Source organism: Anolis carolinensis, unplaced genomic scaffold (genome assembly GCF_035594765.1).
Source record: "Anolis carolinensis isolate JA03-04 unplaced genomic scaffold, rAnoCar3.1.pri scaffold_24, whole genome shotgun sequence".
Taxonomy (NCBI): domain Eukaryota; kingdom Metazoa; phylum Chordata; class Lepidosauria; order Squamata; family Dactyloidae; genus Anolis; species Anolis carolinensis.
The window spans coordinates 257,238-275,937 of NW_026943833.1; the positions used below are offsets into that span (position 1 = coordinate 257,238).

At 26.9% G+C, this 18,700-nt stretch overlaps 1 protein-coding gene across 2 annotated transcripts in view; it reads right to left on the reverse strand.

Moving 5' to 3' along the window:
• The window catches only part of git2 (GIT ArfGAP 2), a 77,561-nt gene that overhangs the window by 41,934 nt on the left and 16,927 nt on the right, over positions 1-18,700 (reverse strand). For both annotated transcript variants that reach the window (XM_062966566.1, XM_062966565.1), the window contains exons 4-9: positions 12,188-12,293; positions 8,014-8,100; positions 5,689-5,819; positions 3,483-3,577; positions 3,301-3,346; positions 1,456-1,507 (exon numbers count right to left, since the gene is read on the reverse strand). In XM_062966566.1, coding sequence (XP_062822636.1) covers positions 1,456-1,507; positions 3,301-3,346; positions 3,483-3,577; positions 5,689-5,819; positions 8,014-8,100; positions 12,188-12,293 — 517 coding nt within the window. The remainder of the gene's footprint in view (positions 1-1,455; positions 1,508-3,300; positions 3,347-3,482; positions 3,578-5,688; positions 5,820-8,013; positions 8,101-12,187; positions 12,294-18,700) is intronic.

The following is an 18,700-nucleotide window of genomic DNA, read 5'->3' on the forward strand; positions in this document are numbered from 1 at the left end:
ATATATTAATATATTAATATACAAATATAATAACGAATAATGAATAATAAAAATAAAATACCATTAGCAATATCTGTAATAATAATAGAAATATATCAATATAATATACAAAGATAATAACTAATGATAATAATAAAAAATAGTATTAATAGCATATGAAATAACTATAGTTAATGTATTAATATAATATTAATATAATATACAAATACATATACAACAATGAGAGTAACAATAAAATAATAAAAATATATGAAAGAATGGTAACGTATTAATATAATATACAAATATAATAACTAAAAATAATGACAATAATAATACAATAATATATGAAATAGTAATGTATTAATATAATATATAAATATAATAAATAACAATGACAATAAAAATAAAATAACATTAGCAATATATGAAATGATAATGAAAATACATTAATATAATATACAAAGATAATTAACAATGATAATAATAAAACTACAATAATATTAATAGTATATGAAATAATAATATACAAATAAATATACAATGATGACAATAACAATAAAATAATAATATATGAAAAAATAGTAATATACAAATATAATAACAATGACAATAAAAATAAAATAACATTAGCAATATATGAAATAATAATGAAAATACATTAATATAATATACAAAGATAATTAACAATGATAATAATAAAACTACAATAATATTAATAGTATATGAAATAATAATATACAAATAAATATACAATGATGACAATAACAATAAAATAATAATATATGAAAAAATAGTAATATACAAATATAATAACAATGACAATAAAAATAAAAACATTAGCAATATATGAAATAATAATGAAAATACATTAATATAATATACAAAGATAATTAACAATGATAATAATAAAACTACAATAATATTAATAGTATATGAAATAATAATATACAAATAAATATACAATGATGACAATAACAATAAAATAATAATATATGAAAAAATAGTAATATACAAATATAATAACAATGACAATAAAAATAAAAACATTAGCAATATATGAAATAATAATGAAAATACATTAATATAATATACAAAGATAATTAACAATGATAATAATAAAACTACAATAATATTAATAGTATATGAAATAATAATATACAAATAAATATACAATGATGACAATAGCAATAAAATAATAATATATGAAAAAATAGTAATATATTAAAGAGGTGGCTGCTCAGCTGGACAAGGATAATAATAATATTAATGTAATATTAATATAATAAATAAATATAATAATTAACAATAATGACAATAATAACAATAGAATAATGTAATAACAATAGTATAGTCTGCCACATTTCGTGCACTATCATATAACTGGGAGGGTACCCGAAAATAAAATGATTAATTTACTAAAATATTCATTAATTGGCCTAATTTATTAAAACATTTGTTTATATGTTTACTTACCGACTGAAGTTTCTTTTTGGCGGCTTTGGCCAGTTCTGAGACGTCTAAACTGCTACGAAAGGCAAAAATATATACAATATATATATATATATATAATTATATCGTATTGGAATATTTAAATTGGAATTATATACTACAGAATACATACATATATTTAAATTATCCTGCATGGTTTCTTCATGGGGCCTTTATATTTAAAATATGCCTAAAGTATTATTATTATTATGTTGCTAAATAAAATATATAATATCATAATATAATATAATATAAATATAATACAATATTATATAATACTATTATTATATAATAATAATAATAGATAATACTGTTTCACATGTACAATTAAATATTATATTATTACAATTGTAATAATAATAATAGATAATACTGTTTCACATGTACAATTAAATATTATATTATTACAATTTATTATATATATATATATATATATATATATATATATATATATATATTATTATTATTATATAACGTCATCTCACCTGAATAATAAGAATTGATAATATAGTAAATGTAATAGTAAATATAATAATAATGCTTTTGTTATGATATAATATAGTAAATATATAATAAATAAATATAAAATTAAATATAACAATAATGCTTTTGTTATTATAACAGTAAATATATAATAATAAATATGTTATATATAATGCTTTTCTTATTATATAATATACCAAATATGTAATAAAATAATATTTAATATTATAATAATGCTTTTTCATAACATAATATAGTAATATAATAATGCTTTTCTTATTAATTATAATATACTAAATATACAATAAAATAATATTAAATATAATAATGTTTTTTCATAACATAATATAGTAAATATATAATAAATATAATACTATTAATACTATTAATATTATAATAAATATATAATAAATATAATATTAAATATAATAATAATAATGCTTTTCTTATTATAATATAATATAGTAAATATATAATAAATATAATACTATTAATACTATTAATATTATAATAAATATATAATTAATATAATATTAAATATAATAATAATAATGCTTTTCTTGTTATAATACAAAATAGTAAATATAATATTATAATATTATAAATAGTAGAATATAATATAGTATATATAATACTAAATATAATATTAAATATTATAATAACGCTTTTATTATTATAATATAAAATAACATAATATAGTAAATATATAATAATGCTTTTATTATAATATAATATAGTAAATATATAATAAATATAATACTATTAATACTATTAATATTATAATAAATATATAATTAATATAATACTAAATATAATAATAATAATGCTTTTCTTGTTATAATACAAAATAGTAAATATAATAGTATATATACTATATTATATTCTACTATTTATAATATTATATTTACTATTTTGTATTATAACAAGAAAAGCATTATTACTATTATATTTAATATTATATAATATTATATAATATTATTATATAATATTATATTATACTAAATATAATAATAAATATTATAATAACGCTTTTATTATTATAATATAAAATAGTAAATATATAATATACTACTTAATAATAGTACTGTAGTAATAATAATAATAATAATAATAAATGAAAAGAAACTTACATCTGCCTTAATTCCCAAGGTTTAGCAATTGAGAAAATAAATATATTTTGTTATGATACGTTACAAGACGGAAATGGACGAGCCATCCTTAATAAATAAATAACCATTGTAATAAAATAATATTAAAATATCGAATAAACACATATATATATATATATATTTTCCTATATACTTAGATAATATCATTGAAACTATATAAATAATATAATAATATTACCTGTCGGCCATTTGCGGGATGATGAAGTGCTGCCCGCTTTTGTGATCTGAAAATGGTCATTATTATTATTGGGGTCGGGACCCTTGACCCCCCCATTGACCCCCCACGGCGTGACCCTTGACCCCCATTATTATTGTCCTCGAGGTCACGACCCTTGACCCCGGCTTGACCCCAGGACTAACCGGGCTTCCGTCCGCAGAGGTAGAAGGCCAGTCGATCGGTCAGTTCGAACTGGATTTCCTCCAGCCGCTCGGCCAGTTCGTGGTGCCCCCCTTGCCTGGAGAAAGCAGAAAATTATGCAAATTTATGCAAAAAAAAAAAATATGCACAAAACTTAAATATGCCAATTTCTGCAAAAAAATAATGTGAAAAGTTTAATATGTTATTTTTTGTTAAAATATGTACTAGAGTTAAATATGCTAATTTTTTGCCAAAAAATGCTCAAAATTTAAAATAGGCCAATCTATATATATAAAAGAGTGATGGCATCACGGCAGCGGACAAAACAACAAAAGTAAACACCCCACAACCTCGAAAATTGACAGCACAACCCCTCATCCATGCCTCTAGGTTGATACAACAAAAAGAAAAGAAAAATAAAGTCCTAATTAGAGAGAGAGAGGAATAATTGCTTTTATCCAATTGCTGCCAGTCAGAAGGCTAAGCTCCGCCCACTTGGTCTCCTAGCAACCCAATAAAAAATAATAAAAAACACTAAAAAAATCGATACAATAAAATACTATAATAACAGAAAATAACTAAAAATAATACAATAAAATAATAAAATATAATAAATAAAAATATAACTTACAATAAAATTAATTTAAAAAATGCAAATAAAGTCAAATAAAAATTACACAACAATTTTTAACCAATACCACCACCACTTTGCCACAGCAACGCGTGGCCGGGCACAGCTAGTGATATATATATGTGCGAAAAATTTTACATTTATGCAAAAATATGCACAGAAATTTAAATGTGGCAATTTATGTAAACTAGGCAGAGTTAAATATGCGAATTCATGCAAAAATTCAAATTAATATGAGCCAATTTATGCAAAAACATATGCACAGAAATTTAAACATGCCAATTTATGTGAAATAGGCACATGGTTAAATATGCTAATTTATGCAAAAACACAAATTGATATATGCCAATTTATGCAAAAAGATATGCGCAGAAATTTAAATATGCCAATTTATGTAAAATAGCAGGTTGAATGTGCTAATTTATGCAAAAAAAATGTGCCAAATTTAAATACGCCGTTTATATAAAATATGTGCAAACATTTATGCAAAAACATGCACAAAATTTAAAATAGGCCAATGATATAAATATGTGCGGAAATTTACATTTATGCAAAAATATGCACAGAAATTTAAACATGCCAATTTATGTGAAATATGCACATGGTTAAATATGCTAATTTATGCAAAACGCAAATTGATATATGCCAATTTATGCAAAACGATATGCGCAGAAACTTAAATATGCCGATTTATGTAAAATAGCAGGTTAAATATGCTAATTTATGCAAAAATGTGCCAAATTTAAATACGCCGTTTATATAAAATATGTGCAAACATTTATGCAAAAACATGCACAAAATTTAAAATATGACAATGATATAAATATGTGCGGAAATTTACATTTATGCAAAAATATGCACAGAAATTTAAACATGCCAATTTATGTGAAATATGCACATGGTTAAATATGCTAATTTATGCAAAAACACAAATTGATACATGCCAATTTATGCAAAACGATATGCGCAGAAACTTAAATATGCCAATTTATGTAAAATAGCAGGTTAAATATGCTAATTTATGCGAAAAATGTGCCAAATTTAAATACGCCGTTTATATAAAATATGTGCAAACATTTATGCAAAAACATGCACAAAATTTAAAATAGGCCAATGATATAAATATGTGCGGAAATTTACATTTATGCAAAAATATGCACAGAAATTTAAATATGCCAATTTATGTAAAATAGCAGGTTACATATGCTAATTTATGCAAAAATGTGCCAAATTTAAATACGCCGTTTATATAAAATATGTGCAAACATTTATGCAAAAACATGCACAAAATTTAAAATATGCCAATCCATACGACGTGTGAAAAATATGCTAATGGATGTAAAATATGTGTGGGAATTTATACGTGCTAATTTATGCAGAAACATGAAACAGAAACAGGCCAATTTGTACAGAAAGTACACATTCTGTAAATATGCTAATTTATGCCGAAAAAAATGTGTGAACAAATATGGGAATATACCTGAATAAATATAAATGATTTAGGCACAAATAAGCCAAAATATGCTATCTTATGCGAAAAACTACATAGATTTTTTAACGCAAAAAATCAGGCCTACTTGGCATAGTCGATGGGGGTCTTCCCGGTGGAGTCGAGGGCGCCCGGGTCGGCCCCGTAAACGGCCAGCAGCTCCGCCTGAAGGAACTGGCCCGTCCGGGACGCCACGTGTAATGGCGTGCTGCCCTTCTCCTACACAACAGAGACCCCAATGGGTAGGAAAATATATATATATTTAATTTGTTTGGTCAATTCAGACTCTTTGTGACCTCATAGCCAGTCGTCGATATATAGGAATGTGTTCTGTCCGTTTGTAGGACTGAAGAAACAACCAAACCCCTGGAGCAAGACGCACCAAAACGGGCCACGAAATTCCTCACTACCCAACGTGTGATCAACACAAAAAAAAAATTTGTAAAAAAGAGAGAAAAGGACACAAAAAACAAAATAATACGGAAACAACGCCGCGCATGTGCAACCAACTACCTCCTTGTTCTGTCCGTTTGTAGGACTGACAAAACGACCAAACCCCTGGAGCAAGACACACCAAAACGGGCCACGAAATTCCTCACTACACAATGTGTGATCAACACAAAAAAAAATTTGTAAAAAAGAGAGAAAAGGACACAAAAAACAAAATAATACGGAAACAACGCCGCGCATGTGCAACCAACTACCTCCTTGTTCTGTCTGTTTGTAGGACTGACAAAACGACCAAACCCCTGGAGCAAGACACACCAAAACGGGCCACGAAATTCCTCACTACACAATGTGTGATCAACACAAAAAAAAATTTGTAAAAAAGAGAGAAAAGGACACAAAATAATACGGAAACAACACCGCGCATGTGCAACCAACTAGCACCTTGTTGTCCGTTTGTAGGACTGACAAAACAACAAAACCCCTGGAGCAAGACACACCAAAATGGGCCACGAAATTCCTCACTATCTACTGTGTGACCAACACAAAGAATTTTTTGTAAAAAAGAGAGAAAAGGACACACAAAAAACAAAATAATACGGAAACAACGCCGCGCATGTGCAACCAACTACCTCCTTGTTCTGTCCGTTTCTACGACTGGCAAAACAACCAAACCCCTGGAGCAAGACACACCAAAACGGGCCACGAAATTCCTCACTACCCAACGTGTGATCAACACAAAAAAAAAATTTGTAAAAAAGAGAGAAAAGGACACAAAAAAACAAAATAATACGGAAACAACGCCGCGCATGTGCAACCAACTACCTCCTTGTTCTGTCCGTTTGTACGACTGACAAAACAACAAAACCCATGGAGCAAGACACACCAAAACGGGCCACGAAATTCCTCACTATCTAATGAGTGACCAACACAAAAAAAAATTGTAAAAAAAGACAAAAGGACACAAAAAATACGAAAACAATGCCGCGCATGTGCAACCAACTACCTCCTTGTTCTGTCCGTTTCTACGACTGGCAAAACAACAAAACCCCTGGAGCAAGACACACCAAAATGGGCCACGAAATTCCTCACTATCTACTGTGTGACCAACACAAAGAATTTTTTGTAAAAAAGAGAGAAAAGGACACACAAAAAACAAAATAATACGGAAACAACGCCGCGCATGTGCAACCAACTACCTCCTTGTTCTGTCCGTTTCTACGACTGGCAAAACAACAAAACCCCTGGAGCAAGACACACCAAAATGGGCCACGAAATTCCTCACTATCTAATGAGTGACCAACACAAAGAATTTTTTGTAAAAAAGAGAGAAAAGGACACACAAAAAACAAAATAATACAGAAACAACGCCGTGCATGTGCAACCAACTATTTCCTTGTTCTGTCCGTTTGTACGACTGACAAAACAACAAAACCCCTGGAGGAAGACACACCAAAATTGGCCACGAAATTCCTCACTATCTATTGTGTTACCAACACAAAAAAAAATGTAAAAAAAAGACAAAAGGACACAAAAAATACGAAAACAATGCCACGCATGTGCAACCAATTACCTCCTTGTTCTGTCCGTTTGTAGGACTGACAAAACAACAAAACCCCTGGAGCAAGACACACCAAAATGGGCGACGAATTTCCTCACTATCTAATGAGTGACCAACACAAAAAAAATTGTAAAAAAAAGAGAAAAGGACACAAAAAAATAATAATAATACGGAAACAACGCCGCACATGTGCAACCAACTACCTCCTAGTTCTGTCCGTTTGTACGACTGACAAAATAACAAAACCCCTGGAGCAAGACACACCAAGACAACACCATGCATGTGCAACCAACTACCTCCTCGCTCCGCCCCTCTCCGTTTCAATGACCTCGAAGTGATATTATTATAATCCGTAATATTATGTATATATTGTTATTACTATTTATGGATGACGATATCGCTTACCGGGTGGAAGAAGTTGGCCTGAGCGCCCAACGAGAGGAGACGCAAGCACGTCTCCAGGTTGCCCGTGCGGACACTCGAATGCAGTTGCTGGAGGGGAGAATAATAATAATAATAATAATAATAATATATTATATTATATAATTATAATTATATAATATATTTTAAATGTTGCTGGAGGGGAGAATAATAATAATAATATAATTATAATAATACTTATAATATATTTTAAATGTTGCTGGAGGGGAGAATAATAATAATAATATAATTATAATAATACTTATAATATATTTTAAATGTCGCTGGAGGGGAGAATAATAATAATAATATAATTATAATAATACTTATAGTATATTTTAAATGTCGCTGGAGGGGAGAATAATAATAATAATAATAATAATAATAATAATAATAATAATATAGTTATAATAATACTTATAATATATTTTAAATGTTGCTGGAGGGGAGAATAATAATAATAATATAATTATAATAATACTTATATTTTAAATGTTGCTGGAGGGGAGAATAATAATAATAATAATAATAATATAATTATAATAATACTTATAATATATTTTAAATGTCGCTGGAGGGGAGAATAATAATAATAATATAATTATAATAATACTTATAATATATTTTAAATGTTGCTGGAGGGGAGAATAATAATAATAATAATAATATAATTATAATAATACTTATAATATATTTTAAATGTCGCTGGAGGGGAGAATAATAATAATAATAATAATATAATTATAATAATACTTATAATATATTTTAAATGTCGCTGGAGGGGAGAATAACAATAATAATATAATTATAATAATACTTATAATATATTTTAAATGTCGCTGGAGGGGAGAATAATAATAATAATAATAATAATCATAATAATAATAATAATATAGTTATAATAATACTTATAATATATTTTAAATGTTGCTGGAGGGGATAATAATAATAATAATAATAATAATATAATTATAATAATACTTATAATATATTTTAAATGTCGCTGGAGGGGAGAATAATAATAATAATAATAATATAATTATAATAATACTTATAATATATTTTAAATGTCGCTGGAGGGGAGAATAACAATAATAATATAATTATAATAATACTTATAATATATTTTAAATGTCGCTGGAGGGGAGAATAATAATAATAATATAATTATAATAAATAATACTTATAATATATTTTAAATGTCGCTGGAGGGGATAATAATAATAATAATAATAATAATAATAATAATAATAATAATAATATAGTTATAATAATACTTATAATATATTTTAAATGTTGCTGGAGGGGAGAATAATAATAATAATATAATTATAATAATACTTATATTTTAAATGTTGCTGGTGGGGAGAATAATAATAATAATAATAATATAATTATAATAATACTTATAATGTATTTTAAATGTCGCTGGAGGGGAGAATAATAATAATATAATTATAATAATACTTATAGTATATTTTAAATGTTGCTGGAGGGGAGAATAATAATAATAATATAATTATAATAATACTTATAATATATTTTAAATGTCGCTGGAGGGGAGAATAATAATAATAATATAATTATAATAATACTTATAATATATTTTAAATGTTGCTGGAGGGGAGAATAATAATAATAATATAATTATAATAATACTTATAGTATATTTTAAATGTTGCTGGAGGGGAGAATAATAATAATAATATAATTATAATAATACTTATAATATATTTTAAATGTCGCTGGAGGGGAGAATAATAATAATAATATAATTATAATAATACTTATAATATATTTTAAATGTCGCTGGAGGGGAGAATAATAATAATATAATTATAATAATACTTATAATATATTTTAAATGTTGCTGGAGGGGAGAATAATAATAATAATATAATTATAATAATACTTATAGTATATTTTAAATGTTGCTGGAGGGGAGAATAATAATAATAATAATAATAATAATAATAATAATAATAATAATAATAATAATATAATTATAATAATACTTATAATATATTTTAAATGTCGCTGGAGGGGAGAATAATAATAATAATATAATTATAATAATACTTATAATATATTTTAAATGTCGCTGGAGGGGAGAATAATAATAATAATAATAATATAATTATAATAATACTTATAATATATTTTAAATGTCGCTGGAGGGGAGAATAATAATAATAATAATAATATAATTATAATAATACTTATAATATATTTTAAATGTCGCTGGAGGGGAGAATAATAATAATAATAATATAATTATAATAATACTTATAATATATTTTAAATGTTGCTGGAGGGGAGAATAATAATAATAATAATAATAATCATAATAATATTTATAATATAAATTATTATTATTTATAATGTTATTATTGCCAATAAGGAGAAAAATAAAAGAAGTAATAACCATAACAATAATTGAAAATAATAATAATAATAATAATAATAGAAAATGATGATAATAGGAAATAAAAATTGTAATAGGAAAAATAATAGGAAATATAATGATAATAGAAAATAATGATAATAATAGAAAATAATAGAAAATAAAAATGGAAATAATAGGAAGTATAATGATGATAGAAAATAATAATTTAAAATAATAATGGTAATAATAGGAAATAATAATAGGAAATAATAATAGAAAATAAATATGGTAATAATAGGAAATAATAATATAGAAAATAATAATAGAAAATAAATAGGGTAATAATAGGAAATAATAATATAGAAAATAATAATAGAAAATAAATAGGGTAATAATAGCAAATAATAATAACAGAAAATAATGATAATAGAAAATAAAAATGGTAGTAACAGGAAATAATAATATAGAAAATAATAATAGAAAATATAAATGGTAATAGGAAATAATAATAATAGAAAATAATAATAAAAAATAAAAATGGTAATAGGAAATAACAGAAAATAAATAGAAAATGTGGTAATAGGAAATAATAGAAAATGGTAATAATAGGCAATAATAATAATAGAAAATAATATTAAAGAAAATAAAAATGGTAATAATAGGAAATAATAAAAATAGGAAATAATAATCAAATAATAATAGAAAATAAATATGGTAATAGGCAATAATAATAATAGAAAATAATAATAGAAAATATAGTAATAGGAAATAATAATAGAAAATTGTAATAATAGGAAATAATAATATAAAATAATATTAAAGAAAATAAATATGGAAATAGGAAATAATAATAGAAATAATGATAACAGAAAATAAATTGGGTAATAATAGGAAAAAATAATAATAGAAAATAATGGTATTAAAAATAAATATGGTAATAGGAAATAACAATAGAAAGTAATAATAGAAAATAAATATGGTAATAGGAAATAATAGAAAATAATAATAGAAAATAAATATGGTGATAATAGGAAATAACAATAGAAAATCATGATAATAGAAAATAAATATGGTAATAGGACATAATAATAATAATAATAGAAAATAAATATGGTAATAATAGGAAATAATAATAATAGAAAATAAATATAGTAATAATAGGAAATAATAGAAAATAATAATAGAAAATAAATATGGTGATAATAGGAAATAACAATAGAAAATCATGATAATAGAAAATAAATATGGTAATAGGACATAATAATAATAATAGAAAATAAATATGGTAATAGGACATAATAATAATAATAATAATAGAAAATAAATATGGTAATAATAGGAAATAATAATAATAATAATAATAATAATAATAATAATAATAATAATAGAAAATAAATATGGTAATAATAGGAAATAATAGAAAATAATAATAGAAAATAAATATGGTAATAATAGGAAAAAATAATAATAGAAAATAATGATAATAGGAAATAAATACGGTAATAATAGGAAATAATAGAAAATAATGATAATAAAAAATAATAGAAAATAATAATAAAAAATAAATATGGTATTAGGAAATAATAATAGAAAGTAATAATAAAAATAAATATGGTAATAAGGAAATAATGATAATAGGAAATAAATATGGTAATAGGAAATAATAATAATAGAAAATAAATACGGTAAGAATAGAAAATAATAATAATAGAAACTAATAGTATTAATAGGAAATAATAATAATAATAATAGAAAATAATAATTCCTTCCTACTTTGCTGAGGTCTTTGGCGGTGACGGCGTCGTCGTCTCGGCAGGGGAGTCGGTGGACGAAGGCCAGCATCTGGTACTTGGCCCGGATGAACTCCACTTTGTTCGGGCTGCGGAAATAATAATAATAACAATAATAATAATAATAATATTCACTGACTTCCAGACACCACTGCGACCACCATGAATGACGGACCGGGACCACAGACAACCCCCCCCCCCATGACCCACTATACATCCTGAAAATAATAATAAAACAGTCTAATATAAAAATAACATTATTTGTTATTCAATATAATCTATATATATAAAAGACCAGGACCACACTTGCCATACAGTCTTTTATATATATAGATTTTATTTATTTTATATCATCGTTTATTATTATATTTCAATTTATTATATTATTAAACATATTATTATTCCATTTAACATATTTTATTGTTATTAAATATTATATATTATTACATATATTATTATTCCATTTAACATATTTTGTTATTAAATATTATCATTTAATAAATTATTAAACAATATTTTATATCATCGTTTATTATTATATTTCAATTTATTATATTATTAAACATATTATTATTCCATTTAACATATTTTATTGTTATTAAGTATTATCATTTAATAAATTATTAAAAAATATTTTATATCATCGTTTATTATTATATTTCAATTTATTATATTATTAAACATATTATTATTCCATTTAACATATTTTATTGTTATTAAATATTATATATTATTACATATATTATTATTCCATTTAACATATTTTGTTATTAAATATTATCATTTAATAAATTATTAAACAATATTTTATATCATCGTTTATTATTATATTTCAATTTATTATATTATTAAACATATTATTATTCCATTTAACATATTTTATTGTTATTAAGTATTATCATTTAATAAATTATTAAAAAATATTTTATATCATCGTTTATTATTATATTTCAATTTATTATATTATTAAACATATTATTATTCCATTTAACATATTTTATTGTTATTAAATATTATATATTATTACATATATTATTATTCCATTTAACATATTTTGTTATTAAATATTATCATTTAATAAATTATTAAACAATATTTTATATCATCGTTTATTATTATATTTCAATTTATTATATTATTAAACATATTATTATTCCATTTAACATATTTTATTGTTATTAAGTATTATCATTTAATAAATTATTAAAAAATATTTTATATCATCGTTTATTATTATATTTCAATTTATTATATTATTAAACATATTATTATTCCATTTAACATATTTTATTGTTATTAAATATTATATATTATTACATATATTATTATTCCATTTAACATATTTTGTTATTAAATATTATCATTTAATAAATTATTAAACAATATTTTATATCATCGTTTATTATTATATTTCAATTTATTATATTATTAAACATATTATTATTCCATTTAACATATTTTATTGTTATTAAGTATTATCATTTAATAAATTATTAAAAAATATTTTATATCATCGTTTATTATTATATTTCAATTTATTATATTATTAAACATATTATTATTCCATTTAACATATTTTATTGTTATTAAATATTATATATTATTACATATATTATTATTCCATGAATGATGGGACTTGTAGTACCTTCATTCACTTCCCAAGACCACTGTGACATCCATAAATGATGGATAAGGACCAAACTTGGCACACAAAGCCCTCATGACCCACTCTATGTCCTGGTAAAGTTTGGAGTAGAATGGATCATGAATGATGGGACTTGCAGTACCTTCTCTCACTTCCTGAGACTATTGAGACCCCCAGGAATGACGGACGTGGACCACACTAGGCACACAGATGCACCATGACCCACTCTACACCCTCATGTGGTTTGGAAGAGTTTGGACCATGGATGATGGGACTTGCAATACCTTCACTCACTTCCAGAGGCCACTGCGACCCCCATGAATGACGGACCGGGACCAAACTCGGCACACAGAACCCCCATGACCCACTCTACATCCTGGAGAAGCGTGGTGGATGATGGACCATGGATGATGGGATTTACAGTACCTTCACTCACTTCCCAAGAGCAATGTAACCCACACCAATGACTGCTGAAGACCAAACTCGGCACACAGAACCCCCATGACCCACTCTACATCCTGGAGAAGCGTGGTGGATGATGGACCATGGATGATGGGATTTACAGTACCTTCACTCACTTCCCAAGAGTAATGTAACCCACACCAATGACTGCTGAAGACCAAACTCGTCACACAGAACCCCCATGACCCACTCTACATCCTGGAGAAGCGTGGTGGATGATGGACCATGGATGATGGGATTTACAGTACCTTCACTCACTTCCCAAGAGCAATGTAACCCACACCAATGACTGCTGAAGACCAAACTCGGCACACAGAACCCCCATGACCCACTCTACATCCTGGAGAAGCGTGGTGGATGATGGACCATGGATGATGGGATTTACAGTACCTTCACTCACTTCCCAAGAGCAATGTAACCCACACCAATGACTGCTGAAGACCAAACTCGTCACACAGGACCCCCATGACCCACTCTACATCCTGGAGAAGCGTGGTGGATGATGGACCATGGATGATGGGATTTACAGTACCTTCACTCACTTCCCAAGAGCAATGTAACCCACACCAATGACTGCTGAAGACCAAACTCGGCACACAGAACCCCCATGACCCACTCTACATCCTGGAGAAGCGTGGTGGATGATGGACCATGGATGATGGGATTTACAGTACCTTCACTCACTTCCCAAGAGCAATGTAACCCACACCAATGACTGCTGAAGACCAAACTCGGCACACAGAACCCCCATGACCCACTCTACATCCTGGAGAAGCGTGGTGGATGATGGACCATGGATGATGGGATTTACAGTACCTTCACTCACTTCCCAAGAGCAATGTAACCCACACCAATGACTGCTGAAGACCAAACTCGTCACACAGAACCCCCATGACCCACTCTACATCCTGGAGAAGCGTGGTGGATGATGGACCATGGATGATGGGATTTACAGTACCTTCACTCACTTCCCAAGAGCAATGTAACCCACACCAATGACTGCTGAAGACCAAACTCGTCACACAGAACCCCCATGACCCACTCTACATCCTGGAGAAGCGTGGTGGATGATGGACCATGGATGATGGGATTTACAGTACCTTCACTCACTTCCCAAGAGCAATGTAACCCACACCAATGACTGCTGAAGACCAAACTCGTCACACAGGACCCCCATGACCCACTCTACATCCTGGAGAAGCGTGGTGGATGATGGACCATGGATGATGGGATTTACAGTACCTTCACTCACTTCCCAAGAGCAATGTAACCCACACCAATGACTGCTGAAGACCAAACTCGTCACACAGGACCCCCATGACCCACTCTACATCCTGGAGAAGCGTGGTGGATGATGGACCATGGATGATGGGATTTACAGTACCTTCACTCACTTCCCAAGAGCAATGTAACCCACACCAATGACTGCTGAAGACCAAACTCGGCACACAGAACCCCCATGACCCACTCTACATCCTGGAGAAGCGTGGTGGATGATGGACCATGGATGATGGGATTTACAGTACCTTCACTCACTTCCCAAGAGTAATGTAACCCACACCAATGACTGCTGAAGACCAAACTCGTCACACAGAACCCCCATGACCCACTCTACATCCTGGAGAAGCGTGGTGGATGATGGACCATGGATGATGGGATTTACAGTACCTTCACTCACTTCCCAAGAGCAATGTAACCCACACCAATGACTGCTGAAGACCAAACTCGGCACACAGAACCCCCATGACCCACTCTACATCCTGGAGAAGCGTGGTGGATGATGGACCATGGATGATGGGATTTACAGTACCTTCACTCACTTCCCAAGAGCAATGTAACCCACACCAATGACTGCTGAAGACCAAACTCGTCACACAGGACCCCCATGACCCACTCTACATCCTGGAGAAGCGTGGTGGATGATGGACCATGGATGATGGGATTTACAGTACCTTCACTCACTTCCCAAGAGCAATGTAACCCACACCAATGACTGCTGAAGACCAAACTCGGCACACAGAACCCCCATGACCCACTCTACATCCTGGAGAAGCGTGGTGGATGATGGACCATGGATGATGGGATTTACAGTACCTTCACTCACTTCCCAAGAGCAATGTAACCCACACCAATGACTGCTGAAGACCAAACTCGTCACACAGAACCCCCATGACCCACTCTACATCCTGGAGAAGCGTGGTGGATGATGGACCATGGATGATGGGATTTACAGTACCTTCACTCACTTCCCAAGAGTAATGTAACCCACACCAATGACTGCTGAAGACCAAACTCGGCACACAGGACCCCCATGACCCACTCTACATCCTGGAGAAGCGTGGTGGATGATGGACCATGGATGATGGGATTTACAGTACCTTCACTCACTTCCCAAGAGCAATGTAACCCACACCAATGACTGCTGAAGACCAAACTCGTCACACAGGACCCCCATGACCCACTCTACATCCTGGCACTGTTGCATGGATGATGGGAGTTGTAGTTCACCTGCACCCACTGGATCTAGGCTACACTTTGAACACAGACAAACAAGGCCTTTCTCAAATGACACGGGCACCGCCGGGTCCCCAAGCTAGTATAATACAATCTTAATAGAATATCAACCATCTATATATATAAAAGAGTGATGGCATCACGGCGACGCACAAAACAACAAAACTACAGGCCTCCCAACCTCGAAATTTGACAACACAACCCATCATCCACGCCTCTAGGTTGATACAACAAAAAGAAAAGAAAAATAAAGTCCTAATTTGAGAGAGAGAGGAATAATTGCTTTTATCCAATTGCTGCCAGTTAGAAGGCTAAGCTCCTCCAACTTGGTCTCCTAGCAACCCAATAAAAAAATAATTAAAAACTCTAAAAAAATTAATACAATAAAATACTATAATAACAGAAAATAACTAAAAATAATACAAGAAATTAATAAAATACAATAAATAAAAATATAACTTACAATAAAATTAATTTAAAAAATGCAAATAAAGTCAAATAAAAATGACACAACAATTTTTAACCAATACCACCACCACTTTGCCACAGCAACGTGTGGCTGGGCACAGCTAGTATATTTTATATATATATATATATATATATATATATATATATATATATATAATAGTATTATGTATTTGTTACATTTATATCCCGCTCTTCTCACCCCGGAGTCAGAGGCTTACAAATTAAATTTACATACAAAATTATATTATTAGCATAGCACAATATAAGCATTACATTACTAAATTGCACTATATCATTATATGGTAATATTATTAGTAATATTATGTTTAATATATAATATATTATATTATTATATTGTATTATTAGTAAGATAATACTGTATATGAGTATGCTAATAAAATAATATATAATAGTATAATAATAAAATAGAATAACATCGTACTAAAAGAAATAATATTAAATAGAAAATAATATAAAGGCCAAAAATTAATATATATAAAAAGAGTAATATAATAAACATATAAAAAGAGTATATTTATAATAAATATAAATAGTGTATATTTATAATAAATATAAACTATACTAATAAAATAATATAATAGTATATAATAATAAAATAGAATAATACTAAAAGAAATAATATTATGAAATAAATATAAAGGCCAAAAAATAAAAATATAAAAAGAGTAAGATAATAAAAATATAAAAGTATATTTATAATCAATATAAAATATACTAATAAAATAACATAATAGCATATAATAATAAAATAGAATACTAAAAGAAATAATATTATTAAATAGAAAATAATACAAAGGCCAAAAAATAATATATAAAGAGTAATAAAAATATAAAAATAGTATATTTATAATAAATATATAGAGTAATATAATAATAAAAATATAAAAATAGTAATATAATAAAAATAATCACATGAAAAGGAAAAAGTAATATAATAAAAATAATAAGTAATAATAGTACTAAATAGAAAATAAAATATAAAAGCAGTAACACTATAATGAAATAATATAATAGAAATATAATAAAAATAAAAATATAGTATATAATAAAAATATAAAGTAATATAATAATAATGAAATAATCACATGAAATAGAAAAAACAACATAATAAAAATAATATTAAAAAGCGATATAAAATAATAGAGTAGCAATATAATATAGTATAAAATAGAAAAAAAATATAAAAGCAGTAACACTATAATGAAATAATATAATAGAAATATAATAAAAATAAAAATATAGTATATAATAAAAATATAAAGTAATATAATAGTAATGAAATAATCACATAAAATAGAAAAAACAACATAATAAAAATAATATTAAAAAGCGATATAAAATAATAGAGTAGCAATATAAAATGGCATAAAATAGAAAAAAATAAAA